Here is an 18,724-nt window from a genome sequence, read left to right on the forward strand (position 1 = left end):
AGTATGAGTCCGAGTGAGCCCTAAGGGAAAAATATATTCCATGAGTGAGTCTGAGTGAGCTCCAAAATTTTTGCCGACCTATGAACGTAGGTCTAACTCATTGATTTTGGGATGATAATGAGACTATCCAGGGTGTCTACCGACCGGGAAAACTGGGAATTCTCAGGGATTTTGGATAGTCTGGAAATACTCAGGGAAAACTCGGGGAAATTGTGCTCCCATCAGGAAAAATCCAGAGTAACTTTACTGAAAGGAAACGAAAGTCACGGTAACGCAGGCTTCAGATGTTGTGAATGCATTTTTCAAATCGAACGGCTGCTGCGGCTGCGGGGAAGGGGCGCACCTCGATGTTCACCTCGCCCTCGGAGTGGATGGAGTGGGAGAGCATCCGGCTAATGCGTGGCATGCGGGAACCATGAACCACTGCACATTGTATTGCGCAATGTTGTTAGGGTGTTCTGTGACTACGCCGTGCAGTTCTGTCTTGTCGTGCGTGCTGTGCGTTAGCGCCCGATATGGTGTTTTTGTGATCGCCGCGTGTCAAGTAACAAGCATGATTAGTTGTAGAAGTGGTAGCAGTAGATGTAACGAGCTTGAGTTAGCTTGCAAGTGATCACGATCGTGCAGGAAGCGGACGTCGTCGACAAGGCTGGTATCTTGCAAGCCATCCCGATCGGCGAGAAAAAAGACGACACTTTTTGGTAGTTTTCGGAGAGCTCATTCGCTCTGATCCTCAAGCTTCAAAGATGCTATTTGGGACTCTGTGAAGAATATTGAATAAATTTCAAAGCGAGAGTGAGCGTAACGAACAAGCCCATTTACAGCAAGTGGAAGCTTTATTTTTTTTTCTTTTTCTCGGTGAGGGCACTGCTGAAACAAGTTTTAGGCAGTTGACTGATATTTTTTGGGGCTGCAGCTCGCAATTACGAGCCACACCACTGCTTATGTGGATGTTTTGCTACAAAGCCGAATTACAAAACTTTTCAGAGCCAAGGCATAGCGGCGACCGAAATTCAAGACACCGGCACGGTTCCCCCTTGCTCGATTCGGCGCGCGATGGCAGAAAACAGTGACGTGGCCACCAACCGTGCTTTCATGCGATCTTTGCCCGCAGCTATTTTGCTTTATTTTTTGCGATAGCAATTATATAGACACTCCAGGCGAATTTTTTGTCTTCGCTATGATCTTCCTTACCAAGTCGGAATCGTGATCACATCATAGGAGCCGGAGGGTTGGGGAGGGGGGGCTGCGTGAGTCCGACAGGAAGTGTGTACTTTGTACCAGCGGGTTTGGCTGCGGTATCTTTAGAGGGGATCGATCGGCAGGCAGCTCATACCTTTGTAGGTGTTGTGCTCTAATTGCAAAACTTCCGTTCAAGCCATAGCAGAGGTGGATCCAGAGGGGGGGGGGAAGCGGCGATCGCACCCCCTCCCCCCCTTTCGAAAGCCACCCCTCGTCCCCTCCCCTCAGTGCCTGTCGTCCGCCTCCTTTGTCAGGCTGCCTGTTGGGTTTGCCACCTTTCTCAGGTTGCTTTGCCTACCACTGCCCAAAAGGGGTAGAGAATCTTGTCCCTGCTGTCTACCTCTCTCCCCATCGCTCTACCCTTTCCTGCTTCCCTATGCACATTTCCAACAAAGGCTTCTTAAACGAAGGCTTCATAATCCCCTCTGGGTTGTTGTAAATATGCGTGACCCACGAAAATGCACTGCTGAGGCGGTGGCTTCAGCCTTTGTACTCCGCCCCCACCCGATCGGATGATGAAACCCCTCCGCCCCCCGATGTAGGCACCTGAATCCGCCCCTGAGCCATAGATATATTCGTATAAAATTCCCATTTGTTGCTATCGGATTCACTATTTCGCTCTCGCGGTGAAACTGTGACTCTCTGTTTCTAACGTGCGACGGTTTTCGATGTTGCGCGTTCGTGGAGAGCAAACGGTTCGGCTGGGCAACATGATAGTAAAGGCGTCGCACTGCTCTGGGCAAAGCACAAGGATTTGACAAGCAGCAGCAGCAGAATAAGCGCAATTACACAGTGCGTTAAACCTGCATTTGTTTTGTCTTTACAGGTGACACTCTGGCAAGGCATCTAACTGTGATTGCTGCAACTCTGGCTCAACAAGATTGATTTTTTTCACGCAAAAGAAAAGTTTTTGTTGTTGCCGTATTGTCGAGCATTCTCATGGCATTTTCAGTTTAAAATTAAACCTTTGGTAACTATGCCTTGCATGAAAGGTCGAATTTCAGTTTGACGAAGTTTCGATATAACAAAGTAAATTGCTGTTTTTACCATGTTTTTACTATGTTGAGGTTTAACTGTTCTCTGTACTATTCAAATGCGATTAAGTCATTTTTATTTTTTAACGTGCGTACTAGAGAGTGAAGTCATCGAGTGACATGGTGTCTACCCATCTTGACATAAAAGAAAGTTCTGTTTCACTGAGGGAATTCTAGCAAAACGCTCAGGGAAAACCTGGAAAACTCAGGGAAAACCTGGAAATTTAGAAATGTCAACTTGGTAGACACCCTGCTATCAAGTGTTGTAACTCAAAAACTACAACAGATAGCTGAAAACTTGCTTAAAATGTACTTGTGGGCTAGTTGGTTGGTTATATTCACGATAAACGGCAGCGCACACCAGGTTAAGACAGAAGCACAAAACACGAAAAAAGGACGACACTAGCGCTGAGTGTCGTCCTTTTTTCGTGTTTTGTGTTTCTGTCTTAACCCGGTGTGCGCTGCCGTTTATCGTGAGCTGAAAACCAATTTCGGTTATGATATGAGCATAACAAACCACATCTGCATACCAAATTTCATCACTTTATCCCTGTAAGTAATCAAAATAGTTCTTATTGCCACTTCCCCCTTTAACATTTTTTGCCTTTAGTGTTGCTTCAAGCTTGTTCAGTGCACAGTGAATGTTGTATATCGTGTACCGTTATCTTGCGGCAAACTGTACATAGGCCACACGGACAGGTGCCTCAATTCTTGATTATCTGAGCACAAGTACAAAGTAAAAAAACATAAGCAAGGCAACCTAGCTCATCCTTGTTCTCTGTTGTATGTCAAGTTATAGTGAACTAGAATGTACTCTAGTGGCACGACCGGTCGGGCTCCCACGTCCCCCTTTTTACACGGATGCCGCGAGATGGCGCCACTGCTACATTTCCTAGCAACTTTGGCTGCTTTGTCGGGCCATCGCGGGCCCCTTCAGAGTTGCAGCTGCGGTTAATTCTAACACGTGTGTTTGTTTTCTGGTTCTTGCAAGCATCAAACAGCCAGCTTGCTCACTGCATGGCTCAGCGGCTTTAGTTTGGCCAAGTACACATATTTTTTTCATATTTACCGCACGTGCTCAGAATATTCGCTACACAGCGATCGCTCATTATGTGCATACGGCCCTATTTCATTATAGTTGTGGTGCAGGTTTGTTATATAGGAGTTCATCGTAGAGGACACACTGCTCAGATTGAAAATAAAAACGGACGCATCTTAATAATTGTGATGATTAAAAGATTACAGCTAGTATATATGCAGGAGGAGGTCCCGAAGTCAAAGACTGGAATGGGACATTATTTTCAAACTATGCCGAAAAACTATGCTACAGCAGTTTATATACGTCGAGTACAAAGAACGATAGCTGGTTTTTAGCATGAATAATATAATTAAAGAATATGGAATGTGCAAATAACAAAGATACAGGAAGCAGCAATACTTCTTTGCAGACTAGTTGGTTCATACTTGTAAACTCGACTTGCTGCGCAACCAGCAGGAAAGAAGGAGGGAGACAGGAAAGAGCGCAGACTACCAACTGTTTATTGTCAGTTAAAAGAAATACAAATAGAGGCGTACACCTTTTGATAACGTAGTAAGAAAATTGTGGGGCTTGGTACAAATGAGGCGTTTTTTCAAAGTCCACGGGACAGTTTTGTAAATAAATCTTGGTGTTGTGCGCATCGTGACGGCGCAGTGTGGCATGCCTATATATTGGCTTCGTGAACTGACAATAAACAGTTGGTAGTCTGCGCTCTTTCCTGTCTCCCTCCTTCTTTCCTGCTGGTTGCGCAGCAAGTAGAGTTTACAAATACAGGAAGCGTTGCGCGATAGTGAAGATTTACAAACAGTGCAAATGACATGAAGCACAAAGGATAATTTGGAAATGCATATGCATGACAGATAAAATAACAGTATGAATCATTAATGAGAACTAACAGACAGCAATGCCAAGGAAAGTACAGGGGGTGTTATTTGTAGTAATTAGAATATAAATGTGAAGAAACTAAAGTGGACGAAAAGATAACTTGCCGCCGGCAGGGACCGAACCTGCGACTTTCGAATAATGCGTCCGATGCTCTACCACTTCGCTATGGCGGCGGTCATCTCCCCGTCCACTTTATAGGGTATATATGTACATTTAGACCTAGGAGTGTTAGTCAGCGCCGGTTGCAGCCATGGCGGCGAGTGTGGAACAGTGGTAGAGCATGGGACGCATTATTCGAAGGTCGCAGGTTCGGTCCCTGCCGGCGGCAAGTTATCTTTTCGTCCACTTTAGTTTCTTCACATTTATATTCTAATTACTACAAATAACACCCCCTGTACTTTCCTTGGCATTGCTGTCTGTTAGTTCTCATTAAAATTGTGTATAACAAAAAAAAACGAGCCCTTCAAGGGGCCCTGCAACACCTTTCTTTGTTATATTGGAATAGTCCCATTATTGACGTATGACTCTTCACGAGCCATATGCCGCAAAAATTTTTCGAATCCATCAAGTCTAAGTGGTGTTACCAAATTATAGAGATCACGTTCCGCAGCTTTCTCTCTCAACTCAACGCAGCGAGCGCGCGGAAAGCTGCGCGCGGCGTGAGGGGAGGGAGGGAGGGCGGAGGTGCGAGGAGGCAACGTCAGCGCCGGCGGTATTTTTTTTTCATTTTTTTCTCTCTGGCGTCTCGGCGCAACCACGTGGTCTGTGCCGCCACTTCCGGTCGGCTTGCGTCGTTCTCGTCGAGCGGAGTCGATCGCGATGTGTATCGCGCGTGCTTGAAAACTGCGCGTCGGTTTGGTAATGTTGGGTGTGCACCTCGAACGCCGTAGTGTTTTCATCGCTCTGCCAACCATGGAAGCAAACCTGTGCGCTCGTTTGGAACGAATGACAGCTGAGATCGGTTTCGGCCCATACTCCGATACACCGCCTCGTAAGACGGCACTGGCAGACGACCCCGAAGCGCCGCCATTACCGGACGCCAGCATTGTTATCGGAGACACGCTGCGCCCTTGCCTCGGTTGGTCGTGAGAACGTGCCGACGATGCAGTTCCCAGCTGACGAGGCAACACTCGAACGGCTGCCACTCTCAACGGCAACCGGCGATGGTCAAAAGCACAGCAATATTCACGTTTTCGGCACTGCGCTCGGCGAAGAAAACAGAACCACGCAACTACGAGCAGACGAGCTGTCGGTGAGACCGGAAGTGCTAATATTAATATTTGTTCGGTGTTTTTAACGCGATAACAGAATATAAACTTACATATTATCTACTTATTGAACTCAAAATTAACAACGAAAGTAATAATGAGGGTGTTATCGTGATTATAACATCAGCCAATGGTGGAACTGCCGACAATCGCGTCATATTTTGCGGACTAATACAGGGTGCGCACAGGTCCTTGAAACCCTTGAATACCCTTGAAAATCGAAAGTGTGTTTTCAAGGCCCTTAAAAACCTTGAATTTCGGACCAGTCCTTGAAAAACCTTGAATTGTTGAATGCTAAATTTGAATTGTATTTGTCATCATGAAAATGGTTTTCTTTGCTCAACTTTTGTCTTTTGTTTGAGTTCTAAAATGCGGCAGGAAACCGTACCAATTTTTATACCTATTTAGCCGAATCTCGTTTGGCCGCTGGCAACATTGGACTTGGTGCGAGTTTCGGAGGCAGCGTTCAATGTAGACTTCGTGTCAGTGGCTTAAAACGTCACTACCGGCGCTAGCGGAAGTAGTAACGGCTGCGAGCGCAGTCGCCCCATCGCTATCGCATGTCCATTGTGGCGTCCGCGTTTGTGCGCGGGCTTTAACCTAGTCGTGTCCTTGTGCTACCAGCGCTTTTTGGAATGAGCGTGCCTTCTACGTGTTAGTACAAGGGGAGCAAGTGATGTGTTGATATGCTAAACAATGCCTGGAAAAAGCAAATTTCAGACTACGTGGCTCCACCATGACGACTACAAGCACTGGATTGCACCTGACACGACGAATCCGCATCGGGCTAAGTGCAAGCTTTGCGGCAAAACTTTTGATGTGACTGCCATGGGTGAATCCGCTTTAAAAAGTCACATGAAAAGTGCCAAGCATATTGGCGCAATCAAGATGGGGCAAGGGAGTGCGTTGAAAAGCTACCTGACGCCTGTTCCGACAGAGCAGTCCACTACAGCGTCTCCGTTGCAGTCGCCAAGCTTAAATGATGCTTCTAAAACGCACGAGCTTGTCACTGACGCAGAAATTCTTTGGACTTTGAAAGTCGTCACATCCCACTTCTCGTACCGGTCGTCATCCCAAGCAGGGGAGTTATTTCGACGCATGTTTCCGGACAGTGAAGTGGCGAAGGCGTTTTCTTGTGGTGAAAAGAAATGCGCATATGTGACATGTCATGGACTCAGGCCTTTCTTTCTTTCGGCCTTGCAGCGAGAGATAGAACAGTGTGAATTCTTCGTCGTACTTTTCGATGAGTCGGCAAATGACTGTCTGCACAGTAAGCAAATGGATGTGCACGTGAGGTGTTGGGACTCCGCCCAGAAGGTGACGACAAGATATTATACCTCCGTTTTTCTGGGACATTCTACAGCGAATGACATTCAGGAAAAGTTGCTAAGCTCGCTTGAGCCATTGCCCCTGGCAAAGATTCTTCAGATATCCATGGACGGTCCCAATGTCAATCTGAAGTTCTTTAAGGGCCTCCAAGAGCACTTGCAAGAACATTACCAAGTTCAGTGTGTGGACTTAGGCACTTGTGGACTTCACACAGTGCACAACGCGTATAGAGCAGGAGTTTCAGCTACTAAATGGGGACTTGATTGCCTGCTGTCTAGTCTAAGCACACTTTTTGAAGATGCCCCAGCACGGAGAGAAGACTTTTCGTCAGTTACAGGCCAGTGCACTTTTCCTCTCAAGTTTGTTGCCCACAGGTGGTTGGAGAATGTCCCTGTCATTGAGAGAGCATTGGTGGTGTGGTCTGACATCAAAAAGTACATTGAGGCTGCTAGAAAGAAAGAAGTTAATCTGCCGAAGTGTGCCTCATTCAACAACTTGTTTGAGTTCAGCTGTGATGCTTTGCTGCCAGCAAAGTTGAATTTTGCGTTGTGTGTGGCAATGGCACTCAAGCCTTTTCTGGTAGAGTACCAAACAGACAAGCCAATGGCTTTTTTTCTTGCAAAGGATTTAGAAACTGTTCTCAGGAAGCTGCTGATGAAGTTTTTGAAATGTTCGATCCTCTCTGCCAAAGGAATCGTTGGCCTGCTGAAGGTCGATGTTGATAATGTTGAGAATCATATTCCACTTGAAAAGGTGGATATAGGCTACAAAGCCGAGCAAATTATCAAGAATTCTCGGGTAAGCTCAAGGGATGTGTTTCAGTTCCGGATGGAATGTAAACAGTTTTTGATCAGTGCCACAAAAAAAGTCCTAGAGCGAAGCCCCTTGAAGTTTGTATTTGTTAGGGGCCTTTCTTCACTGGACCCGCGACAGATGTGTTCAAAGCCCGACGAATGCCTTACAGGTTTTAGAAAAGTGTTGGATACCCTCATCGCTGCGGGTAGAATAGCTGAACACTTTCGAGACACTGTGCTGGCCGAGTACACGGAGCTTCTGCACGAGCAGAAACATAAGCTTAGACAATATGACAAGAGTGTTGATAGGCTGGATGAGTTCTACCCTGACCTCTTGAAATTTAGTTCAAGCTACTCTGAGTTATGGACCATCGTAAAACTTTTGCTTGTCCTCAGTCACGGCCAGGCCACAGTTGAACGTGGATTCACTGTGAACCGACAGGTGTGCGTGGAGAATCTCAAGGACCTTTCCTATGTTTCACAGCGGGTTGTGTGTGATGCGGTTGAGAAGGCAGGTGGTGTTCTGCAGGTTCCAATCACCAGGGAACTGAGGATGGCAGTGTCAGCTGCTAGACACAAGTATGGAGCATACTTAGAAGCCGAGAAGAAGCAAAACCTTGAAGCTTCAAAGCAGAGGAAAAAACAATGCATAGAGGAAGAGCTCGATGGAATGAAAAGAAAGAAAAAAAGGCTAGAATTGACAATTGATGACCTCATGGCTTCTGCAGATGCCTATGCGGAAAAAGCAGAGGCAGCAAACGATGTGGCACACATTGTCAAGTCAAATAGCTTGAGGAAGACGGCAAAGGAGAAGACTGGTGAGCTACACTCGCTCAACGTCCAAATTCAGCAAAAGCTTCTGGAGCTCGCCTGAAGTGGGCAGCCGCTAGGTGCTTTGTGCATTTGAAGCAATTTGCATTGTGATATTTGATGAAGCTATCTTTATTTATTTCTATTGCGTGCAATACAAGCAGAATTGCATTGTGATATGTATAAGTGGGCAGCTATAAGGAGCTGCTTCCTGAAGATTTTTGTGCATTTGAAGCAATTTATGTTGTGATATTTGGTAAACATATCTTTATTTTTTATTGTGTGCAATACAAGCAGATTTGTATTGTGACATGTATTTTTCTTTGTGCAATAAATGTCAGACCTTTTGAGAGCACTGTTTCAAGATCTTCGACATGGGAAAAAAAATTACCTCTCGAAGAGGGCCTTGAAAATCCTCCTATAGGGCCTTGAAAGTCCTTGAATATCCTTGAATTTTCTCCTTTGAAACCTGTACGAACCCTGTAATACATCATTTGTCGAGAGAAGAGGGAGCGATTTTCAGCTGACTTTGAGAATTTATTGTAAATTCCAGGCCGTGCGCATCGCTATAATATTTGGCTTGCGTGTTCTCGGGAGCCTCGACTACCGATCGGCAGCGCTTTTTGAGCATGCTCGAAAAGTGTTGCAGGGCCCCTTTAAGAGTAATCTTTCCTTCATTATGAATCATGTGGCATACATATACTGGAAAGGACATTTCCATGAAAAGGATTGTAAACAACAATATAACGTGTTACAAAACAAACAGGCTAAATCAGACTAGAATAAATGATAGGACACTGAAGTGATGAATATATGGGCTACACATTAGTATTGGACAAATGAAATTTTTTTAGCCAATGGCAGTGCGGTGCGGAAGGGGCACTTGACCCCCCGCCATCCCCTGCAAGCCATACCAGCACTTCCCCTCCCCCACCCAGATCCAACACGGGTTGGTGCCCCCCATGACAAAATCCTTCCGACGTCTATGCTTTTAGGTTCTTGAATTCGTGAATTCGTGACCAGGAGTGATAATGCAATAGCAACTTTATTAGAACTCGTGAAAAGGGTACCTGCGGATCATTTGGTCAAGAGCAGCAAACCAGTCAGCATTAGACACAGCTTCTAACAATGGTTTGTTATAGAAATCAGGGTGTAAGAGCTGGAATAAGAATAGTGGGCAGATACGTAGCGCGCGCGCAATGACAGGGAAGTGGTGAGTAATATTAATTTGTGAAGATTTCTACGTGAGATAGACAACAAAAGATTAGACAATGCATGATCGATTGATTACATTGCTGGAGCCGCCAAGAACTGAGCAAGCAGGGGTATTAATAAGACATTCATAACTAAAGCCATGAAAACAAGATGAATAACTGAGAGTTCAGGGATGAGTCCATTAATTTAGTATATAACCCATGCCTATAATATTTTTTTTTGTTATCTGAAGATAACCTTGCCGTTATATATTTGCGTGAAACATAACAATATGAACCCGAGGAAGAAAGTGATCGGTAAAGGCAAGAAAACATGAAATTGCTGTTATCGATATTGAGAAAGTTAGATTATGTAAAATTCCAACCAAACTGATTCGCAGTTTTGGATATTTAACTTGAGGTCGTGTTTTTGTTTGAGTGGGATACCTCACAAGATGCAGACAGCTGCTCTACCATGGTCCGTACGAGAAAATGCAACAGAACACTCCGCTACTTGTAAAGTAATCAAATTGTAGCCGCCGACGAAGCGATTTGCGAGATTCGGGCAGCCGTGCTGTCGTGAATCACTGCGCTAAGTGACATGCGCCGCGCGGCCGCGTCTAGCAAAAGGCGCAGTGGCGCCACGTAAAATCCTAGCGGCGGTCCGTGGCGTTTCGGACCGCCGAAAGAGGTGGCGCGGCCTGCCGGTCGTGCCACTAGAGTATATTCTAGTTCTCTATAGTCAAGTCGAGTGTTGTCTCCAGAAACCGGGAACATATCACACGTGAAATTATAGAAGCTGACTTGATTGAAAAGCTTGGTGACCATTGCGTTAGCACTCCTTCAAAGAAAAGGAATTGATGCACATTTGTTCCTTGTGATATGTCAGTGCTACAAATTCTGTGTTTCTGCATAAATAAACCAGTTGGAAGTCAGCGCTCGTTTGTCTCCGTGTGTTCATTCGTTGTTTTTGCGCTGTTATTTTACGATCATGGACAACGGACTAGCCCGATGTACCTCCGTTGACTGCCTTAAGAAAATGTTGCTTCACATTGTGCATGGTTTTTAAAGCCTGAAAACTGGAGTTATTCAGTTGGTTTTTGTTGGTTTGACTGGCACAGAAAAAGCAACACTTTGGTGTTACAAAATGATGGATGGTAATCTTTTGCAGCAGTGCCTTGTAGTCTTTGCAATACTGAATCGTTGCCCTCTACAGTGCACACTAAAAAAAAGTCATGTTACCTTTTAGGTTGACAAGGAAGAGGTATCGCTAAGACGTGTGATTGGCTCCAAGAAAGACCAGTATTTTTTAAACAAAAAGATGGTTACGTGAGTAATTTCCTCCTTGTGATGTTTTGAGATGAGGAATGACAACTGCCTTGCTCTGCAGAAGGACGGATGTCATGAACCTCTTGGAGAGCGCCGGTTTCTCACGGAGCAATCCCTACTACATTGTGAAACAGGGCAAGGCAAGTCTTATTGTGACATGGTTTGTTGTCATCTCTAATTATGGTTGTACATGCAGATCAATCAGATGGCTACAGCGCCCGATTCACAACGCCTGAAGCTGCTGCGAGAGGTGGCAGGCACGCGGGTGTACGATGAGCGGCGTGAGGAGAGTAAGGTGCTGCTGCGTGATACTGAAGGCAAGCGGTCCAAGATTGAGGATCTGCTCAAGTACATTGAGGATCGGCTACAGACGCTCGAAGAGGAGAAAGAGGAGCTCAAGGAGTACCAGAAATGGGATAAGATGCGCAGGTTATGACTCATTTGTGCTCATGCGTTTGTCAGCTGTATGTAGGGGTGATAAGGAGGCAAGTAACTGCAACGGCATGGAACTGCATGATAAGCTGGGGGCAAGATCACTGTTAACGGGACACTGAAGAGAATAACAATTGAGTAAATTCCTCTTTCACAGCACCAAAATCGCCACGCTTGCCACGAGAAGACGTTTGGTAAACGAGAAAATGCCCACACAGAAAATGCGGGTGGCGACACCGCATTGCAATTCCCACAGCAGTCACTGTGACGATTTTGATCGCCTCTGCTAAGGCTTGTGTAGTTCAGTACAACTGAAGTAGTACATTGTCCTCTGAGTCTTGACATGTCTAGTTTCAGGAAATTTCCTTGAGGCAATTTGAGACATGCACGGTGAAATTTAAAAGTGAAAATTTAACCTAGGTTTTCTCCGCTAATAATAAACTAATGATGCTGAAATGAATGACAATAGGGTTTTCAGAGTGCACTTGATCAATTTAAACCGATTCATTGCTTCAATTCAGTGTCCCTTTAAAGGGACCGACAACTGATTTTTCTCGACCCTTTTTGTTACGGCGCGACAGAAAGCTCACTCTTCGCAGTGTTTGTAGCTGCAGTAGTTAATCCCAAAAGCACGTAGTTATTTTACAAGCAGTACTTTTTGATCTGTAAGGCTCTAAACACTGACGTACCTTTCGTCCAGCAACGCTGAGAATTGATAGCGATGCCGCCAGCCCTTCTCGTGATTTGTGAAAGCTATCATTGTTGTGCTTTTGCAGGAGTTCCTGTAACTATGCTTAACCACCTTTATTTAGAGATTTTCAACTATTTTTGAAAATAACAAGCTGTTACAATGAGATGATGTGGCATTATATACACCTTCCCTGTATTTGTACCACGTTGTGTGCGCATGCGTCCAAGGTTGCCTGCGCGCGTGTCATGGGTGGCTTGTTCCGGCGTTGTTACTCTCTCGATGCACGAGCCGAGCCAAGGCATCGAAAAAGTCACTACACATATGCGTGGCCGTGCCGGGTAGCAGCGTGCGTCATTTCTTAGACGAAGTGTAGGTAGCAAAGCTATGTCGCTCCAAAATCTTAGCAACCTGGAAATTGCGTGCACGGTTGCATGAGCATGCTGCAAAGTTTCTCAAGACGCGCTGACGAGCATGGGACGCGAAGGCAACGCCACTTTAATGCATACTACTAACGCAGGCCTATATGTACATCTTTATGGAGTAGTACCTTTTAATACAGTAAAAGCTTGTTAATTCGGATTTCTAGGGACCGGAAAAAATGTCCGAATTAACCGAATGTCCGAATTATCGAATGGTCGAAATAAACACAATAAATGCACGAGTTTTTTCAACATACCTTTACTTAACAAAGTAATCGCGGATGCTTGTCTGTTGTCGAGCAGAAATTCGCGCGGACACAATTTTTCTGAGCCCTTCAAGGTGCTCAGCAGCTCGTATGATGTCTGCAGTACCGCAAAAGTTTCATCCGTCATCCATGCTTTTCGGTTGGCACGGTAATGCACGGGAAGATTGTTGATGTTCTTAAAGCAGCGTGGCTTTTGAACCTTTCCGATAACGAGAAGCGGCAAGCGCTCTGTTCCCGTCACGTTGGGGGATAAAAGTACGGTTACTCGTTCCTTGCTTCTTGCCGCCGATTGAAGGATCCCCTTTCATCACTCTTCATCACTTCTTGTCGGGAGAGCCCGTTATTCAGAGCACGCAAAATTTCTACTTTGGTGGTGAAGTCCTTGGCCTCGTACTTGGGCCGCTTCGCCGGCGTTGCCATCGGCGGAGAGTGCGGTCGCACGAGAAGTCAGCACAAAAGCACCAGCAACGATCAAGCTAAAGGAGCCGTACAGAAACGTTCCTCAATAAATCGGCGATCAACGATGCAGCACACCAATGGGAACAAAGCAACAAAACCCACACGCGAAAAAAAGGCGTTCAACCAGTCTCAATCCAAGCCAAGTCAATAATTGATGTCCATGGCGATGCTGCGTTTGAGCTTCACTTTTGTTCCGAATTGTTCTTTTTTCGTTTTCGAGACTCGCCAGCGGCCCGAAAGTCGCCGAATTATCCGATTTGCCGTCAAATCTGTCCGAAATAACGAGCGCCCAGTCTCATAGAGTGATGCGTATATTTACAGGGACCAGATGACGTGTCCGAATTAACCGATTTTCCGAATTAACGAGAGTCGAATTAACGAGCTTTTACTGTATAAAGAAACAAACAATATTTCAATACTAACAAAAAAAATTGTCGACCGCGTACAGCAATTAACAGTCACGTGGCTGGGTTCATCGGATCGTTCATGTTTTTGCCGCCAGAGGCGCGCCACAGGTCATTTTTCGCGACTTTTAATTAAGAAATAAAAATATAAATCCACCTCTCACGAAGAAAGCAGGGTTGGTTTGAGTCAATGCGACGGAGAATCTTTCCATCAGTGGAGTCATCTCATTTAATGTTCTGGGCAGTTGTCAGTCCCTTTAAAGCCATGTGTTCAGGGCTGTGCCAACCTATCTTTGGTGCAGCCTCACCTATGCCCATTTCATTTTTATGGATACAGATGTGTAATTGGGGACAAATGTTTGTAGGCTGCAACCACATAGAAAGGGCTGTATTTTGCCATGGCCTTTCTTGCACCTTCCACCTGGAAAGGGTTTTCTTTGAGAATTGCTGTGCATGAGTGACATCCGTACTGAACTTAAAAAATGGCAGTATTTTTTTTTTTTGCAGGCTACAAACTTTTGTCCCTGACTACATGCCCCACTGTCACAATGGTTATGGACTGCTCACAGAATGAAACACGACAGTTTAGGGCTAAGTAAGGCATGTTCCTTTGTTTCCACCGGCTTTACTTTGTGTCGTACCAGTGTCGTGTATTGGCTTGTACACTTACTCCAGAATCGCTTTCAGTGGCCAGATTCGTAGCGATACGACACGCTGTTTGTTAGTTTTGTTGTCAAGTTTCATTCCGTGAGCGCTGTACATCAAAGGTGTACTGAACCATGTTGGCAGTGTTGCAGAAGTCGACCGTGCCTTCCTTAGGTAGCAACCAGATTGGTATGAAATGAACAGGTCTTGGATGTTGTGAGCGTCCCTTTTGTAACGGGGCAGTGACATGTTTTGAAGTTGGCCTAATGCCTTGTCTACTTTAAATCGATCTTATTAGAGTATAACCTCGTTACAACGGATCTGTTTACAACAGACATTCGGATACTACATACCAATTTGCAGCGTTATGCCGACCTCCATATTTGTTCCATTGACTGAGCTTCGTTTAAAACTGGTTCTGGTACAACGGACATTCGGATATAATTGACTAAAATGTCAGGCCAGCAAGGTGGTCAGGACTCCTTTACAGCAGACTTTTCTACCACGGACATACCAAATTCAATAACTTCCGACTTCAAACATCGCTTAGCATACTTTTGAGACTGGAACAGCGCGCCGCGGATGTCGACGTGCCGATTTAAGAACGAAGGCCGCCGATCTCCGGTCTGTCAATGATCAGCTATGCCTAGCTGTAGTGACAAAAAAATCGGCGTGCAGCGTGCTTGGTGTTGCGTTTTGAGACGCTGACGTGCGAAATTCCTAGCCGCTGCCACCGCTTTTCCGAGCGGTCGCTGCACGGCAAGCTTGGCCGTCGGGGTCCGCTGCTGATGCGCAAAATGCCCATCCGTGGTTCTGAGCCAGCGGGCGATGTGATTCGTTGCTTGCGATGGACATTGTGGCTTCTTCGCTTTCGCATGTCTGCTAGCGCGATGTTCTTGCCTGCAAAGTTCGGATTCGTCTCGTACATTGGCACCGTGATCGGAGTTAGGCCTAGCCACGACATCAAGTAGAAAGCACGGTTGCGATGTGCGTGGCCGCGGTGCCCGATCTTTCAAAGTACGTCATGCTCGATCGCGAGTACAAAGAATTGTCTCATGGTGGTCTTCGTCATATGCTCCAGAGTGTTGATAAGCAGGACCTAACAGCGGGTCCAACGAGTTGCACGTCTACGATGTTCGCGACTAGTGCGGCGTACTATCGTAATCTGATGATTGAGCTTCCGCTTGCAGCTGCCAAACTAAAGCGTAATTATGTTTTAAATTATCGTCGACCCGTGAACACAGAATGAGCGCGAACGCGTCTCTAATTAGTGCAATTTCCGACAGTCGTGACCCCGCGACGCACAAGCAGCAGACAACGCTCCCGAAGCGAGCATCACGGCAGAAGCAGCCAATTAGAGGCCTCGAACTGAACTTTAAACATGTGCATTTTGTACGCTTTTTACTGAATGGAGGAGCTAGCTGAAATGGAGAACTTGCCGAGCTGTAATTTTGAAAAACGAGTTTTTTTTTTACTATTTCCGCAATTTTCGCCAAGTCAGCAGACGCAAAAAAAATTTTATAGCGCTGCTCCATAGTTTTCAGTGAAGATATCTTGGAATCGGATAGAAAAAGGGCTACAAAAACTGAAAATGTGATTTTCCAAAAATCACATTTTTCTTTTGGTCCCCCATAAGAATAAGACCATGTTTGTGACTTGTAATTTCAAGTTATTACAGACCCATTCGATGTTTGCATAAAAGTCTGTTGTAACAGTACTTGGATTTTATATACTCCCTTTACAACAGACCAAAATCCTCTTTGCTATGAAAGTCTGTTGTAATGAGGTTATACTGTATATAAAAAAACAAAAAGAAATTCACAGCCCAGCTCTGTGCCACTCACGGCATGAATGATCATATTTTCCCACTATTTATTTTTGTCGTTTCTCTCTACATTTCTGCCACCAATACTCTAACCGTCTCTTGCTTCTTTCTATTGTGGACATGTTCAGCTTTCCATTGTTGTCCCTAAAACCCAAGGCTTCGTGTAGGCTCGTGTCCAAAGATACACCTGGGTGGATATCTCCACATTCAATCAGAACATGCTCCGTCGTTTGCTTAGCTTCCCCACAGCATGTGCATTGTTTTTCTTTACTGGATCTCGCTTTATAACTACGCATTCTAAGGCAATGCGACCTCGCTTCAAACTGTAAAGCTCTTCTTCTCGAATTATCGTAAAACACCTCCCTTCTTATTTCGTTTTTGACCTTTCGGTAGTTACTCAAAGCTGGTTTTTTTTCCATCGCTGCTATCCAATAAATCCTTTCCGCCTCTCTGACTTTCTGCTTAGTGCTCATTGTTGCCATCTAGTGGCCCCATTGCAACCACTGGCGCAATCTTGATGTCTGGTGAAGCAGACGATGTTGGATGCCTGGCATGTCCACACAGAGCACTTGTATTAATGTAGCTCACAATTGCGATTGGGAAACACGTGGCATCATTTTTAATTATTTGTAGAGCTGTGCGAATAGCAAAATTTTGGGTGCGAAGTGAATTCGAATATTGAAGTGTGAGTGCGAATCGAATTGAATATTTCTCGAATATTTCTACAATATTTTTCGAATACTTCGAAGCGAAATTGCAGAAAAAGAAAAGTTAGAGAGGATTCCTAAGCATATTCTTATGAGATAGCAACATGAAAGTGTTTCTTTTCGCTAGGTTGAAGCGCAATGTAGAGGCCGAATTGTATTTATCTACATGATTTGGTGCAACCAAAGGGTTGCCGACAACACTTTACATGTGGTAGGCAAACATGCCATTCCTTCAGCCTCTCCTCTTTCATCTTCTGTGGAAGCCCAACTGATGTGGCGTACAAGGGTGTGCTCCCTTCAAGTCCGGAGTTCCAAATCGACCTCGTAGACATCGATATATAATAACATCTGAAATTTTGGATGGTAAAAAGATTCGGCGTCCAATGTTTAGGACTTCCTGCCCGAATTTCAGGTCCAAAACAGCATTAACTGAGCCCCCACCTCTGCCACATCTTTCACCTCCATGTTGGAACCAGTGTTTTCTTGAGTTAATACACTTGCAACCGTAGCGGAGCTTGAAAGGCAGCTTTGCCGCAATGCGGGGGTGTGATGAGGCGAAGCATATTGAAAATATAGGGACCACTTATAATTGGATGTTGACTGTGTCTTGGCTATGTTTGACCGTAACGGAGCTTGAAAGGCAGCTTTGCCGCAATACGAGAGTGTAATGAGGTGAAGCATACTGAAAGTCTGAAGGGGGCACTTTCAGTCGGACGTTGACTGTATTTGTCTTTGGGAAGTTCAAATAGTTCGAATAGTAATATTCCAGTGCGGATCGAATCGAATAGCAAACACTATTCGAAAAATATTCGAAATTTCGAATATTCGCGCACCCCTATATTTGTTATGCCTCTAAACTGCTGTCTTTCTTTGCAATTAATGTGAAGAGACTGACACCGAAGGAAACAAGGGTTGTGTGAAATCTTTGTTTGATGTTTGGTTTGAATTAGAAAGGTATATTTTGCTTGTCAAAGGTTTTTGAGCAAGATTCAAACACTTCACGCTTAGCAATGCGAAGGTGACATTTTGCATTGTTTAGTAAGTATGCGTGTGCAGCTTATGAGTGAAAACGCGTTGGTGTGCACTTGTGGAATTCTACCTCTTAAGTGTTTGCTTCCTTACCCCGCAAGATGGTGATGGGTGTGACTGGCTAGCATGGCTTTTTTGCGCTTTAATTCTGTGCAACACGATTTATTACCAGGATTAACTTCAAATTAGCTTCATCTAGTTGCACCTTTATCTAAACCCAAAATGCAGTGCCCCTCTCGTGAAGACCTGCATGACAGAAATTACTCGTTGCTTCTGTAGTTATTTGAGGTTTAACTTTCCTAAGCAACTCTATAAGGTTAATTTTTGCCCCCATTAGTTCTTGCTCGTTTGGGTGCATGAATGTTTTTGTTCCGCAATTCGCGTCTGTTGAAGTGTGACTGGGTTTGAATACGAGAATGTCGATCGTAGCATAGCAGAACACCTTATCTGCTAAGCTTTAGGCACTGTAATTTGAGCAGTTACGAGGCACAGAGGGTGTCACGAGTAAAGGGGCACGAGAGACGTGCCCGACGAGGAAGAAGATACGATAGTATGCGATCCGAAGGGAAAAGTGCTCAATGGTATGCGATGGTATATGATAGTGTGCACTGGAGTGGAAAGATACCCGATGGTGTGTGCGACATGTCTCCGCACCCGATTGGTGGAGAGACAGCTCGTGGCGTGCAGCCCGAGCTGTGGTCCGAAACTGAGGAAGAAGGAGTCAGTAATGCCTGTAGGACACCGGTCGAAGAAGGTGGTCAAGCCAGGATCGCACTGGTGACGAGAGCAGCGGGTGTCGGGTCCGGGTCCGGAGGATGCAGCACAGGCGTTCGTGGTGTGGAAGTAGATCTGTGCAGTGACCGGGTGAGGTTACCTCAGACTCGCAGCAGCCTCCTCACAGCGGTTCCCGGAGCACCTGCAATG

General features: G+C 45.4%; 1 protein-coding gene across 1 annotated transcript in view; it reads left to right on the forward strand.

Annotated features, from left to right (window-relative positions):
• LOC119379432 (structural maintenance of chromosomes protein 3) overlaps positions 1–18,724 on the forward strand; it is a 661,154-nt gene that overhangs the window by 64,703 nt on the left and 577,727 nt on the right. The window contains exons 5-7 of the mRNA XM_049411979.1: positions 10,844–10,923; positions 10,985–11,063; positions 11,120–11,352. Coding sequence (XP_049267936.1) covers positions 10,844–10,923; positions 10,985–11,063; positions 11,120–11,352 — 392 coding nt within the window. The remainder of the gene's footprint in view (positions 1–10,843; positions 10,924–10,984; positions 11,064–11,119; positions 11,353–18,724) is intronic.

This window comes from Rhipicephalus sanguineus, chromosome 1 (assembly GCF_013339695.2).
Source record: "Rhipicephalus sanguineus isolate Rsan-2018 chromosome 1, BIME_Rsan_1.4, whole genome shotgun sequence".
Classification (NCBI taxonomy): Eukaryota; Metazoa; Arthropoda; class Arachnida; order Ixodida; family Ixodidae; genus Rhipicephalus; species Rhipicephalus sanguineus.